This window comes from Anguilla anguilla, chromosome 7, assembly GCF_013347855.1.
Source record: "Anguilla anguilla isolate fAngAng1 chromosome 7, fAngAng1.pri, whole genome shotgun sequence".
NCBI lineage: Eukaryota > Metazoa > Chordata > Actinopteri > Anguilliformes > Anguillidae > Anguilla > Anguilla anguilla.
The window spans coordinates 39,545,246-39,571,464 of record NC_049207.1 but is presented as its reverse complement, the minus strand read 5'-3'; the positions used below and the strand labels follow the sequence as shown (position 1 = coordinate 39,571,464).

The 26,219-nt window shown below is 42.4% G+C and overlaps 3 protein-coding genes across 3 annotated transcripts in view; all 3 read right to left on the bottom strand.

Annotated features, from left to right (window-relative positions):
• Window positions 1–78, bottom strand: part of LOC118232010 (interferon-induced very large GTPase 1-like) — a 28,248-nt gene extending 28,170 nt beyond the window's left edge. The window contains exon 1 of the mRNA XM_035426516.1: window positions 21–78. The gene's annotated coding sequence lies outside the window, so the exon portion shown is untranslated. The remainder of the gene's footprint in view (window positions 1–20) is intronic.
• Window positions 79–4,380: 4,302 nt separating this feature from the next.
• Window positions 4,381–25,873, bottom strand: LOC118232559 (interferon-induced very large GTPase 1-like). Its single transcript, XM_035427624.1, has 2 exons — window positions 22,339–25,873; window positions 4,381–4,489 (listed from the first exon to the last, which is right to left on the bottom strand). Exons 1-2 carry the CDS (start codon window positions 25,866–25,868, stop codon window positions 4,381–4,383), a joined length of 3,639 nt encoding a protein of 1,212 aa, XP_035283515.1. The 5' UTR covers window positions 25,869–25,873.
• LOC118231197 (interferon-induced very large GTPase 1-like) overlaps window positions 20,947–26,219 on the bottom strand; it is a 25,603-nt gene continuing 20,330 nt past the window's right edge. The window contains exon 2 of the mRNA XM_035424806.1: window positions 20,947–21,044. The gene's annotated coding sequence lies outside the window, so the exon portion shown is untranslated. The remainder of the gene's footprint in view (window positions 21,045–26,219) is intronic.

Below are 26,219 nucleotides of genomic sequence, written 5' to 3'. Positions count from 1 at the left end.
AAAGTTACACTTTCACTAACCTGTAGAAACTCAGAGCCTGAAATCCACAATCAGGGCCAAAGGTTCCTCTGTTCTCTTTTCTATATCTCAGCAGACCTGGCTGTTATGCTGGCAGTCTGGGGATTAAATACTCAGCACTTAACTATCATTTTCACTATGAGGTTTTATTTTGAAAATGCATACCAAATATGGGAATGTTTACCCGCATTGGATGAGGAGTGACTTTTCTGAGAGATTACAAAGGCCTGGCTAAAGGAAGATCCCTCATGACGCCCACTCCTGGAACAAATTGTCATTGACAAGTATTTGAGATCTCATAAAAAAACACGTTTTCAACATACAAAAATGCCAAGTTACCCACACATACAAGACATACACTGTCTATAACTCATTCATTCAAACTGGCAAAATCTAGGCCTGCCATTAGAAGTATTGATATCAAAATGACACCAAGTTGTACTACAATCCATATAGGCTATCTTGCCTCACCAAAATGAAATAAACTGTACTCCACATCAATGCTACCCAATGTTTCCTCAATTGTTTGAAGTCACTTAGCCCGCTAATTAAATCAACTGGCAGTAAACTTCTTCGGAGAAATTAGCTGTTCAAACTCGTCGCTACACAAAACACTGCATAAAAAAATTATTGCCAGTCATTTCGATGTCACCCCCTTCTGGTGGTGTCACTTGGTGTGGTCCGCACCCCCCGCACCCACCTAATGACGCCTCTGCTTGGCCCTGTGTGTATAAGCATGCAGTACATGGACAGGCCAAGCATATGTGTGGATGGGTTTGTAAGAGTCAAGATTGATTGAATAGGCGTCTATATGTCCAATTTGTATTGGTATGTATGTTTTTAGCTGCCCAGCCTTTCTTTTGCATGAATGATTGTATGTTGCTTGGTATAAATATCTGTTCGTAAATGTAAATGTAACATGCTGTGAGGGAAATGTCCCCATGGGGATAAAGAAGTTTTCTATGTATGTATGTACAATATGTAAGAACTCGTACATTTAGTAAAATGAAGTTGACAAGCAAGTAAAAACATTTTTTCTGGAGGAATATGCTTCCTGTAGTTATTCACCAGAAGTTTTGTACATGAATTTAAATGTGGTGCATGAGGCAATTAGAAATATTTGACACTTTGATCTGACACAAAGTTTGAATGACATTGTAAAATGGTAAAATTAAAAAACACAGGGCCAAGTGACATTATTATGAAATGTTCTGTTGCCATTCCATTTAAAATTTATACCGGTAGTTCCGCGATAGGGGATGAACAATGTAATTACTTTGTAAATTACAATGTAAAATAACTTTATTTACCTTAGATAAACATTGGCTCGTGTGGCCCCCGCTCATGGTCGTGTGGCCCCCCCTCGCGGTTGTGGCCCTAAACAATGACCAGGCTTGCCTTAACTTAGTCCCCACGTTAACAAAGTCTGGCACCCAAACAGGAGGGTGACATGACTTTGAGCCCTTTCTGTGGTGTGGTGACTGCTGGCTGCTGCTCGGGGTTGGCGGCTGCGGACTGCTGCTGCTCAGGTGCGCGAACTGTGTAACTCACCTAAAGGGTCAGTTAACAGTAGGTAAATATTTTCGGGTTAAAGCTAGGTTCGTAAGGAGAGGTTATGAATAAAGAGATGGACACAATGAACAACTGGAGCCAGAAAGTAAGTGCAAAATGGTTAGAACTGTATTAAAGAAAATGTAATGACAACAGGTAAAGCCGCCATTTACTTATCATATTCAAACACATTCATTTGTTTTCATATCAATGTCCTGAGTGTTGTAACTGTATTCACTGTCCATTAAGTTCTGAATGTCTTCTGTTCAGTCTGGTTCAGTTCAATTGGTCAAGTTCAATTTAGTTAGTTTCAAGTCAGTTTTGTTGGTTGGGTGCACCCTTTTTACAAAAAATAAAGTATCAAATAAAATTGTGTAATTTCTCAATCACAATCCTACCACACCGGAGTGGGGTTGGGAGAAACAAGGGGTATCAGGGGGTCCTTCTTCAAATGGATGAAGATGAATCAAGTTGATCAAGTTGGTCGGCTCGCCATCTCCCTCGTCAGGGAGAGAATCCTAGGTTCACAGGTTTCTTCTCGGGTATCCAAAAAACCCAGCCTGTATGATAACAGGCTATTATAACAACTGAATACTTTTCTCAATCTTAGTTTTTTTCTTTAAGGCATCATTGCAACCTCAACAGTGTAAAAGTGTTACTAATAAACCAAATAGTACACTTTATAAATGTTCAACTGTACAGTTTCATTTTTTCAAATATTCTATCACTCTTTAACCATTAATCATGAATTATGATCAAGGTATTTTCCATGTAACTGTAGCAAATAATTTTTAAACCATGAACTCAATACAAATACATGGCAATAAACCTTTAACAATCAGGTAAATCATTTGTTGATTGTAAAATCATTTAAATGTATGTGAACTAACACTCTTTCATTGTCATGCACAATAGAAGATATGGCTACATTATATACCCCACTGTAGTGCACTTGCTAAGTGCTAGTGCATGGTTTCTAACAGTACTGCATTAGCTAACTCCATTAAAGTGCATAGGCTCAACTAATAGCTACCTTGAATGAGCTATAACCTACTTAAAATCAACACAAGGTTATTGCATGGCACATTCATACACGTATGATAGAACTACTATAACAGTGCCATTCACGCTGTCAAATAGCATTCAACTTTATATGAGAGAAACTCAATAGCTATACATACCACGTGTGGCTAATGCTTGTGGGAAATAAATATAGATGTACTCAAAAAACACAAGCCCATTGTATGGGGAAAGATATGTAATTAGAGAGCACAGGCCCAGTGTATATGGGAAAGAAATGTATTAATGAGCACCAACTGTCTCCTCCCTGACGTATCATCCGGCTAGCAAAAGAGGAAGGATGCAGGTGGACCAAGGTCGACCTTAGCCATAAGATTAACAACCGGCAGCAGGGAAGCGCTTCATACTAAAATAGGTGCGATTAGAACAAACACGTAATACACACATAATTTCTGCCCTGCTAATTAAGCTGTATACAAGCACATCTGTGGAACTAACGGAAGCTTCTGCCTTTTCCGGAAAATGTGTTGTCAGAATATGTGATTTATGATAGAAGGGGGAGGGAGATTCAAGTGGGAGACGAGCACTATCATTTTTAAAAAAATAAGGAAGGAAGGGGCTGATAAATAATGGTGTCCGAGAATTGGGAAATAATGGTGTCTGAAAAATGAGAAACAATGATGTGTGGGAAAAGAGTAAAGTAAAATGATGTTAGCATGAGGGACAGTCCAAGCTTGAGCTCCACAACAGGAGGAGCTAAGATTGGATAAAAGGGAGTGTTCGGCCCCAGGGGAGTATGTCTTGTATGTCTTGTATGTCTTGTGTGTGTGTGTGCCTTGTCTGTGTGTGTGTGTGTGCGGCTTATGTGTTTTCTGTGAAGTGTCTTGTGGAATGCTTTGAGACAGTTTGTATTGATATGTGCAGATCAGCCCGGGTTCTTGCATGTTATCTTTGAATTACCTGCAATAAATCCAGTTGCATCAGACTCTGTGAAGTGTATATTTTGAATAAGTATTCAACAGTGTGAGGAGAACACCCAGCTCTTCTGGCCCAGGCTGGGTCCTGTTTTTCCCCACATGCTATTTTCAAGGAAACACGGAGTTAATAACACACATGTTGCTGCTACAATGGCGATACTTTAGCTAAATTTCAAATTTAAACTTACCAAGATCCCTAGGAAAGAGACTGAAGTGTGCGATATGGAAAATATTTGGTCCCTGGGTCATTTAAGGAGCTACTCTTTAGGTTTAATGCTTAAATTAACGATTATGATTTTCTGTTTCTGATCGTCTTTTTCTCTCTCACATTCTCCCCTCTTGCTGTGCACTCTCCTGTGCGACAAACAGTCTCAACCAAGTCCCTGGGAGTGGGCGGGGCTAACTATTTTCCAGAATAATCTTAAGACATTACTGCCTGTTACAGCCAATAAAACTAATTAGAGATGCAAAACAAGTCCTCCTAACAAGTTAGGTAGGGAGCCTCCCTTTCTTAAAGCTACAGGACTATTTTAAAGCATTGCTGTTTTTCTAACGGGTTACATGTGGATTGTCGCTGCTCAGATGCGGCGGCTGCAGACTGCTGCTGCTCAGGTGCTGTGGCTGTGAACAACTAGGTGCAACAGCTGAGGATAACTGTTACTGGGGTGCAGTAGCTGCTGCTGACCTGAGCTGGAGGGCACTGACGACTGCTGGACAAGACTCACACCTCGCCCCTTCTTATCTCTGCCACAATGATGGCTGGAGCCTTTTTTCTTCCTCCCCTTCACTGCTGCCACCTCCAGAATCTCCGCCTCTACCCCTGTTCGCTGGGCGGCTCGGAGGCACCGGGGTCACTGCCTGATGTGTGTGGGCTTATGTCCATCACCATGGCCTCCAGAGGGCAGTTGTGGCAGGCGCTGGCCCTTGAGAAGGGCACACTACTTAGCTGTGTCAGTGACCACCCCAGCGCTAGCTAGGGCACCCAGGCCAAAGATGCAGGGCTAAACAATGTCTGCTTGAAAGGATTCCTGCTTGATGGGTGAACAGGCCCAACAGCATCAGTAGTCTGCAGTGACCTACTACTAATACTAGTTAGCTGACTGCACCATTAGTTTAATGTCCATGGCTAACCACAGCTATGTGCTAACAGCCCTGTTTGAATTAAACTAATAGTGGAGCCAGTATCAATTAGAGCGGTCACCGGAGTCCTGGCCATCTCAGAGCAAACACAGATGCTGTTGTCAATGCTGCCCAAGCAGCTCACTCTCCTTTCAATGGTGGCTTCCCGTTTCCTGGCTGCTGCGACTCTGCTTCGTCTGTGGCCTACAGTTACATTATTTCATGATGTGTCCTTTCTCCCCCACCCACAGCACCAGAATTTCCACCATGGAGCCACTACCACCCTGGCCAGAGCACATCACATTCAGCATGTTTTATAGTGAGGTTGCAAAACTGAAATTATTTAATTACCCATGGACTCAGCTATTTCAGCTACAGAAACCAGTTTGGCCACTAACTAATCTACTCAAATTTGCAACAAGCTTTTTTTCCCACTGGCCCTCCAGTGGCCAGTGAAACACTGCTGAGAATTTTACATGAACAACTATTCATTTGGATGGGTAAAACGTTTAGCTTATCATCAATCGGGCTACCTTTCTTGTGACCATAGTACCCCATTTAGTGATTCCATACTGCATCAAATTTACAGAACAGGGAAGTCACCAGCAGATGTAAGAGGTCTTATCCCTGTGAGGGAAGGGCAGAGCTCATCCCATACTTTTTAAATGAGAGGACAGAGAGCTGATGTTTATCAGGTGTGTTTATGTTCCACAAATTTTTTTCATTTTTAATATTAATAACACACTGGTACTACACAAAAAGAAGAAAAACCTTTTTTTCCCTTGTGCCTCATCCTGTGTAGACACTCTTATTATTTACCTCCTCCAGGGACTCTGTACGAAAATATGACATATTCTCATATTAAAAATAAAAGGTTCTGTACTCAACTGAACACTAACACTTGACCGGTCTACCAGATGCCCATTGACACATGAGGCCCCAAAAATGATGCTACTGTCAATGTTACTGATACTGTAATAATGCCTGAATTATAAGCATAACATACTGTATGCAGTGTGGTCAAAGTGATGAACTATGTTAAACACTGAGCAAAAGTTTTTTCCCCTCTAGAAGAGATGCATCTTAAGCCCAAATCTGAATCTGCATCCATTAAACAGGTAACTACAAAAGAACAGCAAGGTTGTGCATCTCAATTTATGAGCCACAGCCGCCAATACAAAAAACAATAGCCTTTCTTACTCATGGAAATCACAAGGGGTTTTATTAACATAACGATAGCATACAAATGTTGTTTTTAAAAGCCAATCAATTTTGTGAAACTAAAATAAATTCTTCAAGGGCACTTGGTTTTCTACAATTCCAACCGCACATCAAAATATTGATTTTAACATTCGCATTGGATAAGTGATTGTTTCAACCATTTTCAGGGAGACAGATGCCACACAACCAATACTGTCAGATGACTAATCAGGCCATTATTACTAAAATTTAGATTTGCATATTTAGTTTAGGTGCTATTAGATAAATATTGTTGCTTTTATATGATGAAAATTAGAATTTGAAAACAGGGACGTGCAGCACATGGTGTGCGATAAATAACATTGAATAATGCACATGTAGGGAAACATCTTATACATTATCAGTGTCCAGCCAAGTAACCTTATTTAAGCCTAGTTATCTGTGCATAGCCTGATGGGTGTGCATATCATGACGTGCATGCATGTGTGTGTGTGTTAGAGGCTTGAGGGAATGTGCAAGTGCATGTCATGTGTGGTGTGTACAGTTTGTGTTGAATTAATGGACTGATGAGAGTCATGAGAACACATGCTGATGAGCCGCAGGGTCATCTTTATTACACCTTGCACTTTAAAAATCCCACACTGTCTGTCAGTCATGATCACAGATTGCTTAACATACTTTATCATTACCTGGGAAAAAGCATGTGAACATGTTCTTATGGCTGGTCTATGGCTCTTATGTGACTTGGGTGGTTACCTTGGGTAGCTGCCTCAGAGGTGTCATTTGAAAAGGAAGTTTAATCAAGTTAATTAATCACATTATTGTTCTGATGTACAAGATTTACCAAACCAAGAGCTAACAGTCTGCTTAGGATAAACATAATAATTCCTGTCTGGAATAAAAATTATAATAAATGAAAATTAACTTACCTCTTGCGCAAATAATTTGTGTACAAATTACATTATTTCTGTGAAAATGTTTTGACTGCTTAACTATTGAAAGCCTCTTATTCCAGTTTTTGAGAAGTTGTGGGTTTAACCCTTCACTGAATATGGGGAATATGGGAATATGGGAAAGAAAAACAGTGTACCAGCACAGTTTTGTTAAAATTTCAAATAGCGACTGCATGCGTCCAATACATGCATCCAATTTATTCAGAGAAAACCGTCTCAAATCTGAGTTGACTTAGGCTAACACTGTGTCAGGGTTCTGTGTCTTCCCCCTGTGTTGTTTCTCTGTTGGGCCGCCAGATGGCGGCACCTCGGTTTTCTGTTCTGTTAATTGTTTTATTGGTTCGCATTATCCATTTATTAGTTTCCAATTGTCTCGTGTTTCCCCTCCCTCTCTGTGCTTGATTGCTCATTGTGCCCTCCTGTGTCTCGTCTGCGTCGCCCCTATTTAAGTCTCCCTCTCCCTCACTCAGGCGCTGGATCCTTTTGTTTCTGTACCCTTTGTTCCTGTCTGTTACCTGTGTGTTTTTTGCTGCCTGCCCTGTTCCCCACGTTTTTTGGATTTTGTATTTTTGTTTCCTTGTGAATTTTTGAGGTTTTTGTTGTGTTTTTCTTAGTCGCCCTGCGAGGCGTTTGGCTCCCTGTGTTCCCTGTTTAGTTATTAAAGTCTTTTGGTTTTCCCCATTTTTTGACTTTTGGCTTTTTACTCTGCGCTTGGGTCCATCCCCGCCCCCTCGCCTGACACACTGAGCATTTTATTGTACATGCTATTATTCAGATTGGATATTAATGCATCATTTAAACAGTAGATATCTAGGAGGGCAAACAAAGGATTTGCTTTTCTGTTTGGGGAATAATTTAATTTCAAAACTGAGCGCACATTAAGTCAGAAACCATTTACAGTCCGACTCAACAACTGTACCCAATCAATAAGGATAAAAATGAACTACTGTGAAGTCCTCACAGTAAATGTGTCCTGGACTCCCAGACTCACAAGCCAAACCACACACACTTACCCACTCCACTAACTGCACAAATCAGAGTTGGAATAATTTTCATTTCAAATCAGTCCAATTGAATTAAATGGAAAGTCATCAAAGAACATAAACATTTTTGCTCATGTTAATTATGGGTGCCAATAATTCTGGAGGGCACTGTATGCTACACACACAAACAAACAAACATACACACACACACACACACACACACACCTTTCTCCCCTCTTGTTTGGTGATCTTCATTGGGACATTGGGAGCTAGAGCGAGCTATGTTGGATGCCTTCATTTACATAAATCAAGGATGAAGTACATTCTATGCAAATGCAGAACCAACAGAACCACAACAGTCGCTGAACTGCTTCCATCATGCACCGTACCGCCTGTCCATAGAAAATGAATAGGATGTGTCAAGTGCCGGATTTTCTGGGAACCCCCTGTCAGTGAATCTGAGCTGATTAAGCTTAAAACTAATTGAGTTGCTCAATTAATTTAATTCCTTGTTCAGTTCATTTCTGGAGCATCTAACACAGTGAATTATTCAAGAAACCAACATCTTAATTAGGCTGAAAAGTAATCTGTCTAAAAACAGAAGTCACTGACATAAATGGATCAAATACCTTTATAATTAGCATCAATATAGCTCCAAATAACACATATTGCACAAATAACTTTATCTACAAGACAGTAAACCCATGTGTACAAATGTGTGCAGGCAACAAAATGGTCTGTGCAGTGGCAGTTGGTGAGCTGAAAATTTGGGAAAATGAGGCGTCTATATTTCCCTTAAACTGATTATTGGTCTTTACCTATTTTTTCATTTTGTCATTTTCCTTGATTATCAATGAAGCAATTAATTCACTATCAGAAAATACTATGAGATTTTTTTATTTGCATTGCAAAATTGTGCACATTTTATAAACATTATTTGTGGATACATGTAGACCTCCTCCTTCTCTGCACTCACACAAAGATCTGCAATGCTCAGATTTTAAACAATCTTGAAGCGCAAGGTTTGCTATTTCTGGTTATATTGATGTGATAGTTAACTGAGTGGTAAACTAAGTACACTTATTGAAACTCTTTTTTCGTAATGTGTACTTCAGTAAGGACAACTCACACATTTACATTAAGTATGCAACATCTTTGGTTTGGTGCTGAGTGGATTTGCTTCATACTACAGTGCACACACCAGCATGCACTACCCTATCTACCTTATAGAATACCCTAGGTACCATAAGAATTGCCTGAAAGAACTTGCTCTGCGCACTCCATACACGTTGATCATTTAGTGATTAAAATGGATTTTCCTAAATTGAATTCATGATTTAATCTCCCCAACACAATGTGAAGAAGCTGTGTGTTACTTGCCAATTGATTATCCAGATCATTGACAAGCTTGTTAATCAAGGAAAATGAATGAACACAGGTTTAGACCAATTATCACTTTAAAGGAAAGTTTTCTGCCCCACTAATTTTCAGCATACCAACCACCTGTGAACTGACATTTCAAGATACATGCTATGTAATATTCAATTCGATAATAAAAACATATTATTTTCTAAAATAAGTGGTCCTCTTTTTCCACATGTCAGGCAGCCTACACTTATCTACCATTTTGATTGTTGCAATTTTATATAAAATATTATAACCAAAACTCCTGGTGGCCTGAGAATGTATTTTGTGAAGAAGAAAAAATGGACAGATTTCTTCTTATGTCATTTTGAACTCCCTGCACTCGTCATGTCAGTTTGTAGACACGGAATTCATGACACAATCTGCCATTTCATTAGTGCAGTGGTCTCCAACCCTGATCCTGGAAAGCTACAGGGTCTGCTGGTTTTTGTTTTCACCTTAAAATCAACACCCAGTTGAGACCCAAGACACCAGGTGAGTTGAGTTATTTGTGTAATCAACTGCTCTAATTGATTCATGAAGTGCAGAGTCACTATGAAAACCAGCAGACCCTGTAGCTCTCCAGGACCAGGGTTGGAGACCACTGCATTAGTGCCTGGCATTTGAGACATCTCGTCCTTGGGGAGACTGGCCCAAAAAAGGTTGATGCAGGTGATGTCCAACATGGCTTAGCCATCATTTTTACAGAACATTCTATTATGATCATATTAGATTTCTTTTTCAAGTTTCTATTGTCCATTTGGCAAGTAGATTATTTTCAATATCAAATCAAGTGGACTTCCTTGAAAACGGTTGCAGAACGACAAGATATTGTGGCTCCTGATTAAATGCAGACCCACTAGAACCAGTGCATACAGACTGAGGTGCAGTGTTCTGGTCACTGTGGTAGGTATGCTTGCATCTCGGAGTCAGAGCCCCGCTGCTCACCCAGGGCTGGGTGCAATTTAGAAGAGACCTCTGAGTTCTAATACTAGATCTAAGTCATTGATAAGAAACCTCTGTGTACTAAATGACATGTTTCAGACCTCTGAGTTCCTAGTAGTAGAATTTAAGTCATTTAACCCCTGAGTATGGGGTTAGATGCATAGCCTAGGACTTCAGGCTCTGGCACCAGAGACTAAGTTTAATGACCACTGATACTGGATCTGGTGCGAATCCCCTGAGAATACAGACACAGGCTATAACAAGTCTTCAGACCATCTGCAACTTGTCCTGGGGGAGCCATGCCTATAAGTCCCAGAGATCGAGGCCTGTGCCAGTGGTCACTGGGCCTCTGAATACCAAGCCCGATGTAATGTTAACAGGACCCATGGTTACACGGCAGATACAAGTCTCCAGCCCGATGAGAGTGCAGCTACAGTCTGCAAAGGGTTTGGAGACCGTATGGAACCTGCCACATGTGGAACCCAAGTCTAGACCTCTGAGATTGGTGCCACAGGACTTCTGAATCTCTGAGATGTGGGAGTCCCTGGGCCTATGATATCTGTACCCGCAACAAGTTTTAGACCTCTTGAGTTTCTGTTAAAAACAACTCCCTAACCTCTAACACCAGGGCCCAAGAGAAGGTAGCTGGGGCCAGGGTTAAGGTGCAAGTATACTACTAAGCAACAAGGTGTATGTACTATGTAAAAACTGGGTACACAATGTACACCGGGTAATGCATCCACTCAGAGCTGCGCAACCCTGTCTCACCAGCAATAATAAATAAATGTCCCAACAATATAAACATAATCCCAACCTAATCAGAATAAACAGAACAAATAGCTAGAATTTTAACTCTAGGAGCCCAATAACAGTAGGCCAGAAGTAAATGGTAAATGGACTGCATTTATATAGCGCTTTACAATTGACGCCTCTCATTCACCAGAGTAGTTAAGGGTTAGGTGTTTTGCTCAGGGACACTTCGACACGCCCAGGGCTGGGATCGAACCGGAAACCCTCCGACTGCCAGACAATCGCTCTTACCTCCTGAGCTATGTCGCCCCCACAGTGCCCTGTGGAGACCCCTACCTATTATCAGTACTTCTCAAATGATGGGGTAAAACTAAAGATGTGTTTTATTTTTCAGAGTGACAGAATAAAATGGCCAAATCCCTCCATCTACTGGACAAATCTGTTACAATCCTTAAATCTTTAGAATGATTGGTAGAAATTGTTTCAATGTACCGTACTGTGTTTCACGCAACCAGTATATTGTAACCTACATGCAGGCTAAACCCAATAAACTCCACACAACAATGCAATGAAAGCACATACATGTCTTTCAGTTATACAAAAACAGTGGCATATTTATTAACAGTAATTTGCCAAGATGTTTGGAAGGGTGAGCCCAGATTGTTTTTGTCTTCTGTCCAACCATGTCTGTCCCTGGTTGAAGCAAATCACACTGAAATTGGAATTAAATTTGGCTTTTGCTTCTCTAGAAAAGTTTGAATCAGTCCTTCAGTGCTCATTTATTGCTCTAAATGACATGAATGCAAACCTTTATTTTGACAGTTTTACTCTCAATAAGTGTGGCTTCAGTGGGCTCTCCCCTGTATAGCAGAAGGCCCGGGCCAATAGCACGTTTGATGAACAGCTGTCTGGCCAATCGATTAGCAATTATCCTATTTCCCAATTCCAGTTGGGAATTGGAGATTACAAGACCCTTAAACCAAAGTTCTACACATAGAAACTTGAAGAGAACCAATGCAGGTGCAACGGGTGGGACCTTAGGACCTGGGAGATATCGGGACTGGGAATGAACAGAATGACGGTTCCTATACGGTTACGCGAGACACGGCACCTCGCGTTTGTACGGAAGTGCTTGAATCCAGCGTGGGAATGAAACAGTGGTATGTTTTAAAAAGCTTTTGGTATTTTTTTTTACAAGGTGTGATATAGAAACAGTCCCTTGTTGTAGTGACATATTTGACTCTTTATGCTTTCTTCGTGGCAGCTTTTGGCTACTTCTGTGCGTGTGAATCGGCTTACGTGCAGGGGACTTGCGTGGTAAACCTATTTAATAGTAAGTGGTCAAACAATATGCTTGGTGTTTTGATACGGTAACATTATTAATATCTTGCAGCTTATCATGACAATTTTCTTATACGTTTATAGCGGCTGTTGCATCTGGTTCTGAGCGAGATCGCAAATCCTTGTTGGGCGTATATTAGCTAAGTGAGTAAAGTTTCCATGCTCTGGGAACGGTCCATGTTAGAAGGGCTTCCCGTACTGAATATTCTTTTCCCCGGCAGGCTGGCTATTTGCGGGATGAGGCCCCAGCCGGGTGGGAGCACATTAGTGAGTCAACTCATTGGGTTAGGTCGTTTATGCTATGGGGTGGTAGTAACAGACAAGATCCCTAATAGTGCTGGTGTGACTTTAAATCTTCGGCAAGTGCAATAAACCAATTATTTAACATTTGATTGCATGCAATACTCACTGAAGGACTGATTGTAGTGAACCACCTGACATACTCTATGGTAAACCCTCATTTGAATATAATTTCAATGGCGTGACCATTCTTAACCCTGGGTGCGGTGAAATATCTTTTGTATTGATGATTTTGAGACATTTTGTGATTCTTACAAATTCTCTATTGAACTATTGCACTGTAAGCTTGATGAGATTTGTTACTCTGTATGTTACATATCAGGATTAACTTTCAGAGTGTGTACCATTATTTGTCTGAAGTACTGTATGTCCTAGCCACATTTGCCTTGCCTGGCGTGTGCCCACCCATGGCCGTTGATAATTTGTGTATGAAGATACACAAAGAAGGTTCTCGTGAATGATCTAATAAAGAGAGTATATATATTCCCTTGTATCAGCTTCCATCTCGCATTATCCCTGTGCGGGGCATTTTTCACCCAATAACCTTCCTAGGGTCTCCCACCCTTATAATTGGGAGCTCTTCTGTGCTTACTGGGCTGTGTTCTTTAAAACCACGGACAGGTTTGCTAATGACATTTCACGCATTGCATAGCTATGTCATGGTGCTGCACTAACCAAGTCACAGACTGTTAAACCTCCGGTTGAAGGATTGAATCCCGCCTCGTCCTCAGGCAGATAATTTCCTCTTTTACACAATAAGGTCCCCTAACGCTTATTTGCTTTACCAAAACTCACTCATGGCCACGCATATGCATTTCATGACAGCAAATGTATTCGTTTTATTAAAAAGTTACACCAGTTCACAGCTGTGCCATTTCTACTAACTACATTTCTTCACTTGGCTACTGTACAAAACCTTCTTATCAGCAAACGCCACGTTTCTATATTCATGTTACTTCGCCCTGTTCTCTATCTAGCCACATGCAGAACGTACATACGTAGTAATTGTAACTCCCCATTAAAACATTACATTTAAAAACATGATTCACTCATAATTATAACTACTAGTACTGAACATGACAAAAGTACATGAGTGCAATAGATTTCACACGTTACTTAACCCTCCACTTTAACAGCTGGCGCTTTATGGCGACTGTTAGGCTATATATAGCCTACCGTTCGATAAGGAATATAAGCTCGCTCATGGTCACTCCATTTAGGCTACTTTGCACTATACTCCGTGATCATGTCAACCTTCACCTACATGCCCATTCTGCTAAAAACATATTGTTTCAACTACGCAATTTCATAATTTCATCCTAATTTCTCTCACACTGTTATTTTCTCATATGCAAAGCCTGCTGGGACATATGCGTCTGCTCCTATTCTCCACTATCATGTTTTCCGGTTCTAGTTTAGCAAAACAGCGAAGAGGATTCCTACCTGCAGATAAGCCTATCAAAATGCCTTAACCTTACAAACACTAAACGTGCATCTCCACGAAATAACAGACAACGGAGCAGGACAGTAGGCTACACAAATTGCGACCTAGGGAGTTATAATTCTACGGGCTTGCTGATTCTTTTGTCAGTCAAGGCTCGTTGGATGGACGTCAAATCCGTGAGTACATACACTGGCCATATTTCATATGCGTTTCTGATGCGTTTCATATGCGTTCTTTCGTTTTACACTTGTACGCCACCGCACCCTTTGTCACAGCCACTGTTTTACATAAATAGCAAACCGAAACTGCTAAACAGTACACGCTCATCAGACTACAAATTCACACAAGGATAGCCATAATCCACAACCGTTTCTTACAGGGTCACTTCGCATTTCTCACTCTCATAATAAAACGCTTTGCAAAAAGAAATGATATCTCTTAAAAAAAAAAAAAAACACGTTTTCAACGTACAAAAATGCCAAGTTACTCAAAAGTATTGATATCAAAATGACGCCAAGTTACGGTACTACAAACAATATAGGCTATCTTGCCTCACCGAAATGACATAAGATGTATTTCAAAGCAATGCTACCCAATATTTCCTCAATTCTTTCAAGTCACTTGGCCCTGTGTTTTGTAACCTTACCATTTAACAATATCATGCAAACTTTGTGTCAGATGAAAGAGTCAAATATTTCGAATTGCCTCATGGAACACATTGAAATTAATGGACAGAACTGCTGCTGAGTAACTACAGGAACCATATTTCTCCAGAAAACATGTTTGTACTTGCTTCTGAACTGAATTTGAGTACATGTGCAAGTTATTGTATATTTGCTACGTACAATAAATACTGCATGTAAAATACATATTGTACATGCATACATAGAGAACTTCTTTATCCCCATGGGGACATTTCCCTCGCTGCATGTTACATTCACATTTACGAACACACACTTATACCAAGAAACATACTATCATTCACACAACAGAAAGGCTGGGCAGTGAAATACATACATACCAATACAAATTGTACATATACACGCCTATTCAATCAATCTTGACTGTGAGAGAGCCATCCACACACATGTTTGGCCTGTCCATGTAGTGCATGCTTATACACACAGGGCCAAGTGACTTGAAAGAATTGAGGAAATATTGGGTAGCATTGCTTTGAAATACATCTTATGTAATTTCGGTGAGGCAAGATAGCCTATATTGTTTGTAGTACCGTAACTTGGCGTCATTTTGATATCAATACTTTTGAGTAACTTGGCATTTTTGTACATTGAAAACGTGTTTTTTATGAGATTGCATATGCAATAAGTGTAATGAGGCTAAAGACAGACTACCGTTCCAACTACCCTGTCAATTCATTTTGCTTTGGTCTAAAGTTTTTGGTGTTTCTGGAAAAAAAAGCAAATACTTATACATGGCTGAGGTAAGAGCAACACTGTGTAGCAGAACCTACAAACATAAGAAATCAATTATTGGAACTAGTGTTAAATACTACAATATTGAATATCCATTGTAATATCATCTCAAAAATACCCCCTTCAACTTCTCAAATTAGCAATGATTAATCACAATGAAGGTGTGTATGTGATTAAACAAATATGAGCACATGTGCTCATGTTGTGTATTGGAAGTTACCAGGTTACTATTTGATCTTAAAACTAAATCTATATTGACAGTCTTAGAATTAACTACGTACTGTATATATTGAGACTGATGATTTTGAATAAGTTCTGCTTTTACTGTGGAGGAGGAAGCCCTGCCTTTTTATTGTTACCCATGTAGCGTATTGCAGATTTCATGGCATGAGACACAGGGAGTTGGAATATCATTAAATTTAATTGTAATTCATAAGACATTTTCTATGAACACTGACAGGCATCTAAAGGCATCTAAAATTACACAAAACCCTTATGGATAATACAAGTCAAACTACTGAATACTTAAAAATAATAAAAAGTAAAACATAAGACATTTTCGTCATTTCTACTCCCAATCATCTATGAATCTTTGTCATGGTCCTGTTTTCCTGTCTGTGTTTCCCCTGTTGGGCCGCCAGATGGCGGCACTTCTGTTTTGTGTCCTGCTCCCCCCCTGTTAATTGTATGATTGTTTCATTGTCTCGTTATGCCATCTCTGTTCCCACCTGTGTCTTGTTATCCCCTCCTTCTGGTTTGATTGTTTTTTGAGTTCACCTGTGTCTTGTTACCCCTTGTCTATTTAAGTTCTCTGTTCCCTTGACTCGGGTGCTGGTTCCTTGCGTGTGTTCTGCCTTGTGTTTGTTACCTGACATACATGTACCTGCCTGCTTGTGTTTGTTTCCCGACTGTATGTACCTGCTTGTTCCCTTGTGCTCTGCCTTCCCGTGTTCTGCCCCGCCTGTGTTTTTGAGTTCTTGTTGTTTTCTGTTTCATTAGATTATTTTTTGAGTTTGTGTTTCACCTGCCTGTATTTTGTTCCTGACTTGTGTTTTTGTCCTTCCCTTGTGCTCTGCCTTCCCGTGTTCTGCCCTGTCTGTGTTTTTGAGTTCCTGTTTTCTGTTTCATTAGATTATTTTTTGAGTTTGTGTTTTAGCCCATTGTGGCCTTGTCTGTTCCTTGTTTGTTCACCTTGTGTTAGTAAAGTCTTTGTTAATTTTCCCTTTTGAGTTTGTGTTTTTTTCCCTCTGCGTTTGGGTCCCCCCTACCCGGACCGTCTCAGAAGGAACCAGCCAGTGTGGGACCCAGCAGAGGTGTTTTTTGCTCCGGAGAGGCTTCCAGAGCCGTCCAGAGCCCCGGAGAGGACAACGGTCCCTTCTGTTGTCCCGCAGGGGCCGCTGCAGACTGCTCTGGCCGCCCCGCAGGCTAAGCCACCTGCCTTGCCCCCTAGCGTTCGTGCTCCCCCTGGCGTTCGTGCTCCCCCTGGCGTTCGTGCTCCCCCTGGCGTTCGTGCTCCCCCTGGCGTTTGTGCTCCCCCTGGCGTTTGTGCTCCCCCTGGCGTTTGTGCTCCCCCTGGCGTTTGTGCTCCCCCTGGCGTTTGTGCTCCCCCTGGCGTTTGTGCTCCCCCTGGCGTTTGTGCTCCCCCTGGCGTTCGTTCTCCCCCTAGCGTTCGTGCTCCCCCTAGTGTTCTCGCGCCCCCCAGTGTTCGTTCTTCCCCTAGTGTTCTTGCTCTCCCTAGTGTCCACACCTTGCCCCCTGGCGTTCGTGCTCCCCCTGGCGTTCGTGCTCCCCCTAGTGTTCTCGCGCCCCCCAGTGTCCGTTCTTTCCCTAGTGTTCTCGCTCCCCCTAGTGTCCACACCTTGCCCCCTGGCGTTCGTGCTCCCCCTGGCGTTCGTGCTCCCCCTGGCGTTCGTGCTCCCCCTGGCGTTCGTGCTTCCCCTAGTGTTCTCACGCCCCCCAGTGTCCGTTTTCCCTCTAGTGTTCCCCTGTCCTCCAGGGTTCGTCCTTCCCCTGGTGTCGTCGCTCCCCCGAGTGGTCGTCACTCCCCCGGTGTCCGTGCTCCCCCCAGTGGTCGTCCCTCCCCCGGTCTCGTCGCTCCCCCTGGTGTCCATTCTCCCTTTGGTGTCTGTCCTCCCAACCGTGTGTCCGTGTGTTCCCCGGCCCCCCTGTCTAATTGTCTGCCCGCCTGTTTGTCTGTTAGTCTACCCGTATGTGTGTCAGCCAGTTTGTTGGCCTGTTTGTCTGCCCCCCAGGCCGTCAGCCCATCGGCCAACGTGTTTGCCCGCCTGTCTGCCTGTCTGTCTGTGTGCCAGTCCGCGTGTGTTTTGTCTTGTTTGCCTGTGTGTCAGTCCCTATGTCAGTTGTTGGGTTCCCCCCTCGCCTTCCCTGTCTGCCTGTCCCTTTGTGTGTCCATCGGTGTCGCCGTGTGCCTCCCCGCCTGCTTGTCCCTGTGTCTGTCTTTTTAGGTCTCCCTATTGTGCCAGTATCTGGCAGTCTGTTTCCCCCTCAGTCTTGTCCAACCCAGTCCAGTGTTGTCGTGCCCGTCTCGTTGCTGTCCTGTGTCCACCTCGCCCCAGTCCAGTCCTGTATGTCTGCCTTGCCCCTGTCCAAGTCCCCCCTGGTTTCCTGAGTTTCCCCCGAGTCGCCCGATGCGCGGGCCCTGAGTTTTCCCCCGAGTCGCCCGATGCGCGGGCCCTGAGTTTTCCCCCGAGTCGCCCGATGCGCGGGCCCTGAGTTTCCCCCGTGTCGCCCGAGTGCGGGCCAGCCCTGAGTCTCCCCGTGTCGCCCGGGTCCTGCCCAGCCCTGAGTCTCCCCGTGTCGCCCTGTTTTCCTAGTTCCTGAGTTTTGTCCCAAGTTTTCCTGTGTTCTGTTTTCCCCCGTCCTCCTGTTCCCCCGTCCGAGTCCAGTCCCGAGTCCTGTTCCCCCGTCCGAGTCCAGTCCCGAGTCCTGTTCCCCCGTCCGAGTCCAGTCCCGAGTCCTGTTCCCCCCGTCCGAGTCCAGTCCCGAGTCCTGTTCCCCCCGTCCGAGTCCAGTCCCCGAGTCCTGTTCCCCCCGTCCGAGTCCAGTCCCGAGTCCTGCGTCCCGTTCCGGTCCTGAGTCCCGTCCTGTTCCTGTCCAGTCCTGTTTCTGCCCTGAAGTCCTGTTTCCAGCCCCGAGTTCCCGTCCAGCCCCGAGTTCCCCTCCAGCCCCGAGTCTTGTTCTTGTCTTGTTCCTGTCCTGCCCAGTCCAGCCCCGAGTCTTGTTGTCTTGTTCCTGTCCTGCCCAGTCCAGCCCCGAGTCTTGTTGTTGTCTTGTCCCTGTCCTGTCCAGTCTTGTTCCTGCCCCAGTCCTGTTCCTGCTCTGTGTCCAGTCCCTATTCCTGTCTGAGTCCTGTTCCCGTGTTCTGTCCCTGTTCTTGTCTTGTCCTGTCTCTAGCCCCCACCCTCTGTTGACTCCCTCCCCGGGTCGGCCTCCTGGGACGTCAGGAGCCGTCCCTTGGGGGGGGGGTACTGTCATGGTCCTGTTTTCCTGTCTGTGTTTCCCCTGTTGGGCCGCCAGATGGCGGCACTTCTGTTTTGTGTCCTGCTCCCCCCCTGTTAATTGTATGATTGTTTCATTGTCTCGTTATGCCATCTCTGTTCCCACCTGTGTCTTGTTATCCCCTCCTTCTGGTTTGATTGTTTTTTGAGTTCACCTGTGTCTTGTTACCCCTTGTCTATTTAAGTTCTCTGTTCCCTTGACTCGGGTGCTGGTTCCTTGCGTGTGTTCTGCCTTGTGTTTGTTACCTGACATACATGTACCTGCCTGCTTGTGTTTGTTTCCCGACTGTATGTACCTGCTTGTTCCCTTGTGCTCTGCCTTCCCGTGTTCTGCCCCGCCTGTGTTTTTGAGTTCTTGTTGTTTTCTGTTTCATTAGATTATTTTTTGAGTTTGTGTTTCACCTGCCTGTATTTTGTTCCTGACTTGTGTTTTTGTCCTTCCCTTGTGCTCTGCCTTCCCGTGTTCTGCCCTGTCTGTGTTTTTGAGTTCCTGTTTTCTGTTTCATTAGATTATTTTTTGAGTTTGTGTTTTAGCCCATTGTGGCCTTGTCTGTTCCTTGTTTGTTCACCTTGTGTTAGTAAAGTCTTTGTTAATTTTCCCTTTTGAGTTTGTGTTTTTTTCCCTCTGCGTTTGGGTCCCCCCTACCCGGACCGTCTCAATCTTGTTCATCTTTGCAAGCATTTATTCATCCCTAATGTCTTTGATAGGGAGGTTCCTTTGCATGTTTGCTGGTTATATATGGTTATGTCATAATGTAGAACAGGTTCTAATTAATATACAATTGCATTCATTAATATAGAAAACTCCACAAATCTATAAGAAAATCACACTTTGATATATATTGAAAAGAAAATTACACTTTGTTCATTAAATGTTAAAAAAAAAAAAAATTTTCCTCAAATGGAGATTTAAAAAAATAATTAACATATACATGCACAATGAACATTGAAGATGTTCCATGTTTCAAAAGTATTACTTTCTCCTGAATGAATCATTTTTTCTTGTGATCACTTTTTTTTTTAATGATCATAGCTGATTAATGTTCTGCAGCAAGATGATATGATGATGTATGGAAAGCAAGCAGCAATAACCACTTGGGAGAGAAACCCCCCCAGTTGTTTTTTGGGGATCAGGTCTGATTTCTGCCTAATTTGCCCTTGTTGTCTTAGCCCCACTAGCTCCCCTTCCTCATCTGACCCACCTTGGTGTGGACCTGTGGGTTTGGGTGAGGGGTGTCAGTGTGTGGGGCTCTGTCCTCTGTAGTGGCAGTGAGGCTTGGTCTGTTTTGCAAGGCTCAATAGTCAGACCGCTGTGTTCTGCTCTCTCACATTTTGCTTGTCCTTTGAGGGAGTGAAAGGCATTTTCAGAGACTGAGGGCAGCCTCATTTCCCTGCAACATTTCTGAGTCATTCTGATATCAAAATAGTCAAATCTCTTTTCTGTGGTTCTGTTGTGTGCTTTCTGTGGTTGCCTGTGGTTTCTGCCAGGGTCAGGTTCAAAGTCCTACACTGCAGCCAACAGGACAACAGGCGACTTGCACTTCCTGCCATCCGGGTGATTGGTTTGCACTCGTCCCAACCACAGAAGCTTCTCCACCCTATTCAATCTCTGCTCTCTTTTTTGTTGATGAATGTCCTCAATTTTTGTTTTTAGTCCCTCCTTCAGAAAGTCTCTCCCTGGCTGACCTTTTTTGTCCTGCAAACTGTCGCTTTCCTTGTTTTTTGCATCTGCTGCTATGCTAGCCTAGCTGTCTGATTACTGTTCTTTCTGTGGTATTAGTGATTTTGTAAAAATTTAGTTCAATTAAAATGTGAAGGAAGAAGTGTTATATTATGTTCAAAATAAAGTTTTTGTTTTTTCTCTCAGATTTATCTAATTGTATGCACAAAAACAGTCAAAATGTTCAGGACCTCATTTTAGCAGGACTTTTCATACTCCTTTCACCTCCAGTAAAACAGTTAGATTAGCAGATTGTTCTGCAGTGTATATAAAAACATTAACTTAAGTAACTCCACTGCATAACATGTAGTTCAATTTCAATGGCAGACTAAATGACGTTATGCAAGCTGGGTGCATGTGTGCTCATCCTCAATTATTCTAGCAGATTCTTTTGTGAATGTTTTCCATTCATTTGGGATTGCACCAGCACCCACAAATTTATATTTATATTTATTCTCCAATTGTTCCTGAAATTGACAGATGAACCATTTCCAGTATCGCTGCACACTGCCATCTGGAGTAATGTTCCATTTATTGTAAGGGTCTCCACCATTTCTGTATGTCTTGTAGGGGATAATCTCATCATTATAACGAGGAAAGAATCTTTGATCACTGCTGACTGCTGTGGTGCAGAAATTGATTGTAAAATGATCTGTGCCCCTGTAGTGCCAGCCAGCAAGTGCATCACAGCGATGGAACGTTACACTGTGTTCTCCATCATGGTTGGGGATGGTGTTTGTGCAGATGGCTTTGCAGAAAGGACACTGTGCCCAGCACCCCTGCAGCTGGTTGAAGAGGTATTCAGTTGGTTTCTTTCTCAAAGTTTCCATGTCAATTGCTTTTTCATCCTTCAGAATTTCATCGAGAGACTTGCCCATCACATCTTTGAAAAACTGCCAGTCTTCAATGTCTTCATTTTCAATGGTATGCAATTCATTTCTGTTTATTACCATGTCCCCCCCCAATGTTTTACAGAAGCAGTCAAGCCACATGGATGCATTTCCTTTCTTATCTTCTACTTCTCTGGTTGCTTCTGTGCTTGCTGATAAAATCAGTTTTTTGAGGGTTCCAAGATTTTCCTCATGCATCATATGCAGTTTTCCATTATCATTGCAAAACTTATCCATCTCTTCTTGAATAAATCTTTCAAAATATCTCTTTGGGAAGTCAATGTATTCAGCAAATGAGCTGAAGTCCTCCACAGTTGCCAGATGTTTCATTATGTGATTCTCAAGGTTTGACCTGTTGCTGTTAAAAGCTGGATTGTTGGATTTCATTTCACCTGCAATGTGCTGACTGGTTTTCTCATTCACTGCAGTCAGAAATTCTGGCTTGATGTGTTTACAGAGAAAATCAACACACATTGTTACAGAATTTGCTCCTTTGCAATAGTTTCTGAATGCTTGGAGATACTTGTCTCTTTGGCTTTCCAGATATGTCAGTGGATGGTTTGATGTCTTAAAGGTTTCCTGCATTCTCTGAAACCTTGAAACATATTTCAGGCAAAGATGAATAGACAAGTCTGCCTTGAATCCTTTTGTGAACTTAAGATTGCCTGTGGAGCACTCAAATTGAGCAATGGTCGTCTCAATTTTTTTTAGTATCTCATAAATGAAGCAAAGATCAAAATCCTCCTTGCTGGTTTCTTTTGCAGTGACATACGCTTCGACAGAATGAGTCACTTCTTGTTTAAGTTGTTCAACTTCTTGAGAGAAAGGCTTTCCCCATGATATCATCTTCCGAATAAAACTTTCAGAAACATGTTTTTTCTTGTCAAACTCAAATTTTCCTGTTGCACCTTTTATTTTCTGAAAGACATTTGGCTGATTTTCAAAGAATTTTTGGAGGATTGCCTCCACTGTAGCCTTTACATTCACACACTCATTGGGGATGTGTGTTTTGACCACTTTAGCTGTCCAATTCTCCCAGAGTTTGTCAAATTCTTTTGTTACTTGTTTGTCATCAAGGCGCTGTGCTTTTAGATTGGATGCCAGGGCTTTGCTCTGCTTGGTCAACTCAGCAGTGTATTCCGTTTTCCTCTTGTCTAGTTCTGATCTAGTATTCTTGGAGGTAATTAGTTCTTTGCATTTCTTTACTGTCCCATCAATGAGTTCAGTTCTTAGGTTCCTGAAACGTTTGTCAATGTTCACCCTCCATGTTATAAGAGTTTCTCTATATTTGTCTTCTTTGAAATACTTTTCTATGTCCTGTTGCAGTTGATTATAGACTTGATTGTCAAAATGCTTCATCAGTTCTAGTACATTCACATCCTGAATCAAGTTGCTGCCAATTTGGTTGCAGAGTTTGCTCTGCATCTCCAGAGCATATTTTCTCAGCTCCCATGACCATGCTGAATACTTTTCTTCTAGAGAAGTGTACACCATAATTTCAACTGTGTTTCTAAAACTAAAAACAAAGTTCTCCTGTAAAAGTGCTCTCCAAACGTCACCAACCCGTAATCTGAATTCTGAAAATGAGGAACATTTATGCACTGGTTTCCACTCTGCAATTGTTAGCAGTTTGGTCTTCAGTTCTTGCACATTCTGGCTGTAGGAAGGGTTTGGTGGGGCCATGGGAGGATCCCCCTCCAGAAGATTCTTGAAGTAGAACACTTGGGATTCAATGTCAAACTGTATTACATCACTGAATTCATTAATGCTATCAATGCTCTCTTCCTTTGCTGCTATGGTAGCCATTTTATCAAGTTTCTGCAGGAGACGTCTTCTCCCTTCCATAGCCTTTTCTCCAGCCGATGCATCAGCAACATTCTGATGTACAAAAATGCAACTTGGTGAAATTTTGACCTGTTTCATTCGCAAAAAAGCCTGCATGCAAATCTGAAGGATGTCTTGCATCTCTGCTGGGTTTTCCCCCATAATGTTTATTACAGTTATGTCACCAATTGCAATAATGAAAGTGGCAAGCTCATTGTCATGGTTCACTGATAGCTTTGTACTGAGTTCTGGTGATCGGAGTCCCTCTGTGTCCACAATGAGGACAAAGTCATATCCAAGTTTATTTCTGATGCTGGAGTCCACCGGTATGAGCTGCATGAAGGCTCCACGGGTGCACCTTCCTACGCTCACAGAAAACTGAACACCAAACATGGTGTTCAGCAGTGTGGATTTCCCAGAGCTTTGAAGCCCTAGAATGGACAGAACAAATAACTTTCTGTCTCCAAGAGTTTTAACAAGTTCATCCATAACAGCTTCAATCCATGTTAAAGGCACATGGGCAGCATCTCCATCCATTAGTTCAAGTGGACACCCATAAACCAGCATATCTGCCCCAATTTTAGGCAGAATAGTGGAGAATTGTTTTGTTGGTCCTGGTGCTTTTGGTGTTGTTTGACTGGCTTCATACAGTTGACCAACCTCTCTCATAAGATGCTGGAGGCTAATGGTTGTTGCAGCCATTTTGTCAGATATGTTGTTGAGTTTTGATTGCATTTGATTGACATGAGATGTTTTTTCCTTGTCCTTTGGTACTTCTCTCATTTTTCTCCAGGTTGATTGATAGTCCACTTCAAGCTCTGCAAGTACATCAGTGGTAAGATCATCCAGGAAGATTGTGAGCCACTGCAATGTGTAGAGTTTTGTGTCTTGGGAACTATTAGGTTTACTTAAGCACTCTATGAATGATCTTACAAAGTCATTAAGAGGTGAGGCCTTAAATAGCTGACTCTCTCTGATTGCTTCCATTTTAGCTGAGATTTCACTCAGCTGCTGTTCAATGCTTTCCTTTTCTTTGCACTGCAAGCGATACTGCTCTTTGTTTTTTCTACACCATTCATGCCACAATTCACCCTGAAGGGGAAAAACCTTCTCCTTCAGAGCCGAAGAGCTTTCCTCCTTCAAAAGATTAATTAATGTCTGAGCCTGTTCATAACCTTCTTGATATGTTTTGTGAACTTCATTCACTTTGAACTGTTGTTGAATTGCAACTTGACGGCACATGTCAATGTTTGTTGTCTGTTTATTTTCACCAATGCACTGTCTGATACTTAAAATCAGTTCTTCTGTAAATTCAGCATGATTCCTGTTCTTTGCAGCTAGCCTAACTCTGGTAGGATTGTTTGACCGCTGAATGAGTTCTTTGCCTGAGAACATGCATATCAAGGGGACTGGAGACTTAGAGAGTTTCTGGGAAATCGCTTTTTCGGCTTCATCCAAAGGATGCTCTGAAAGTAGAAGCACATTGACAGTACTTACTGCCTGAAGAAACTCAAGCTGTTTTTGATGCTTTGCTGCATCACCATGAAGGTTCAGAAAGGCCACACAGTCATCGAATATGTCATCTTCCTTCCCTCCTGGACAGTACCATGCAATCTCCACAACTCCATTCATGAGCAAGCTGTCTTTGGTGCTTCCCTTGCAATGGCGGTGAAAAAATACACTGTGCTTCTGTTTGCTAATGACACCATTCATTATTTGGGACTTGGAGTTGGAATTGGACTCACCTAGTCTAATAAAGGAAACAACTGGGACTGGTGTGCAGGACATTTTTCTGCTCTTGTACTTTCCAGGACTGTCAGCTGTAGAATTTGTGTTACTTTGCCATGATTTACTGATGTATTGCAGGACCCAGAAGGGGAATTCAACCTCCTCTGTACAGGGGTCAGGTACTAGGAAGGGAATTGCAAATTGGCAAGTAGAGAGCTTTTTGACAATGTACTGTCGCAAGAAGTCATTGGCACAATGGAAAACTGCCATGTGAACATCCATTGGATGAATCTGTGTCTCTGTGCAGCTCACATCCAGGAAAATGTTGTCACTAAAATCAAAAAAATCATCATTGTCAACAGTGGCTCCAGCATCCTCTAAATCCATGCTACTTGTGTCATGCTTTATAAACATGTACCTGGCTCTGTAGTCCAACATCGTGAGCTTGTAGAGGTAGTGGGAGATCAGCTCTTTCTCTGAACTGGGTTGATTTACACTTAGCGATAAAGTGTCAATGAGAAGAACATTTGCTTGTGACATCTTTTTGGGGTAAGAGTCAGTCAGACCAAGCTTTTGAAGCAAATTCATGAGGCTGTCTCTTTTTTTACATGCAGTGTCATTTTCGGGTGTATTTTCCTCATCTGTTATCTGAATCTGAGATAAGGATGGCACTTGCTTCAGTAGTGAATTATCCTTCTTGTAGACTGTATCCTTTGGCTCTGCTCTTCTGTCATTCATCTGCGTCCCCATGACTATAGCTTTAAGTGCACTCCCTAGATATTTCCAACCACCAAGGCTGTATTCAATTAATGAACGTTTGCCCTGCGAGTGTGCTTTTATGAGCTGCAGTCCTTCTCCTTCTACTTTTGATGATACCTTTCTGTCTTCATCTATGGATGTTGTCAATTCTGTTTGTAACAGGTTGGCCTGAGGCCTGGTGGCAGCAGAAATGACTCTGTTTGCATCTTTTTGAGTTTGATCGATCCATGCCAAGATTTTCTTTCTGTTTGGAAATTTCTTAACTGAGAATGCATGAGGTTCCAAAAGAGAGCACATCAATGTTCTTACATCTATGGAATAGCTGTTTACTGCAGCCACATC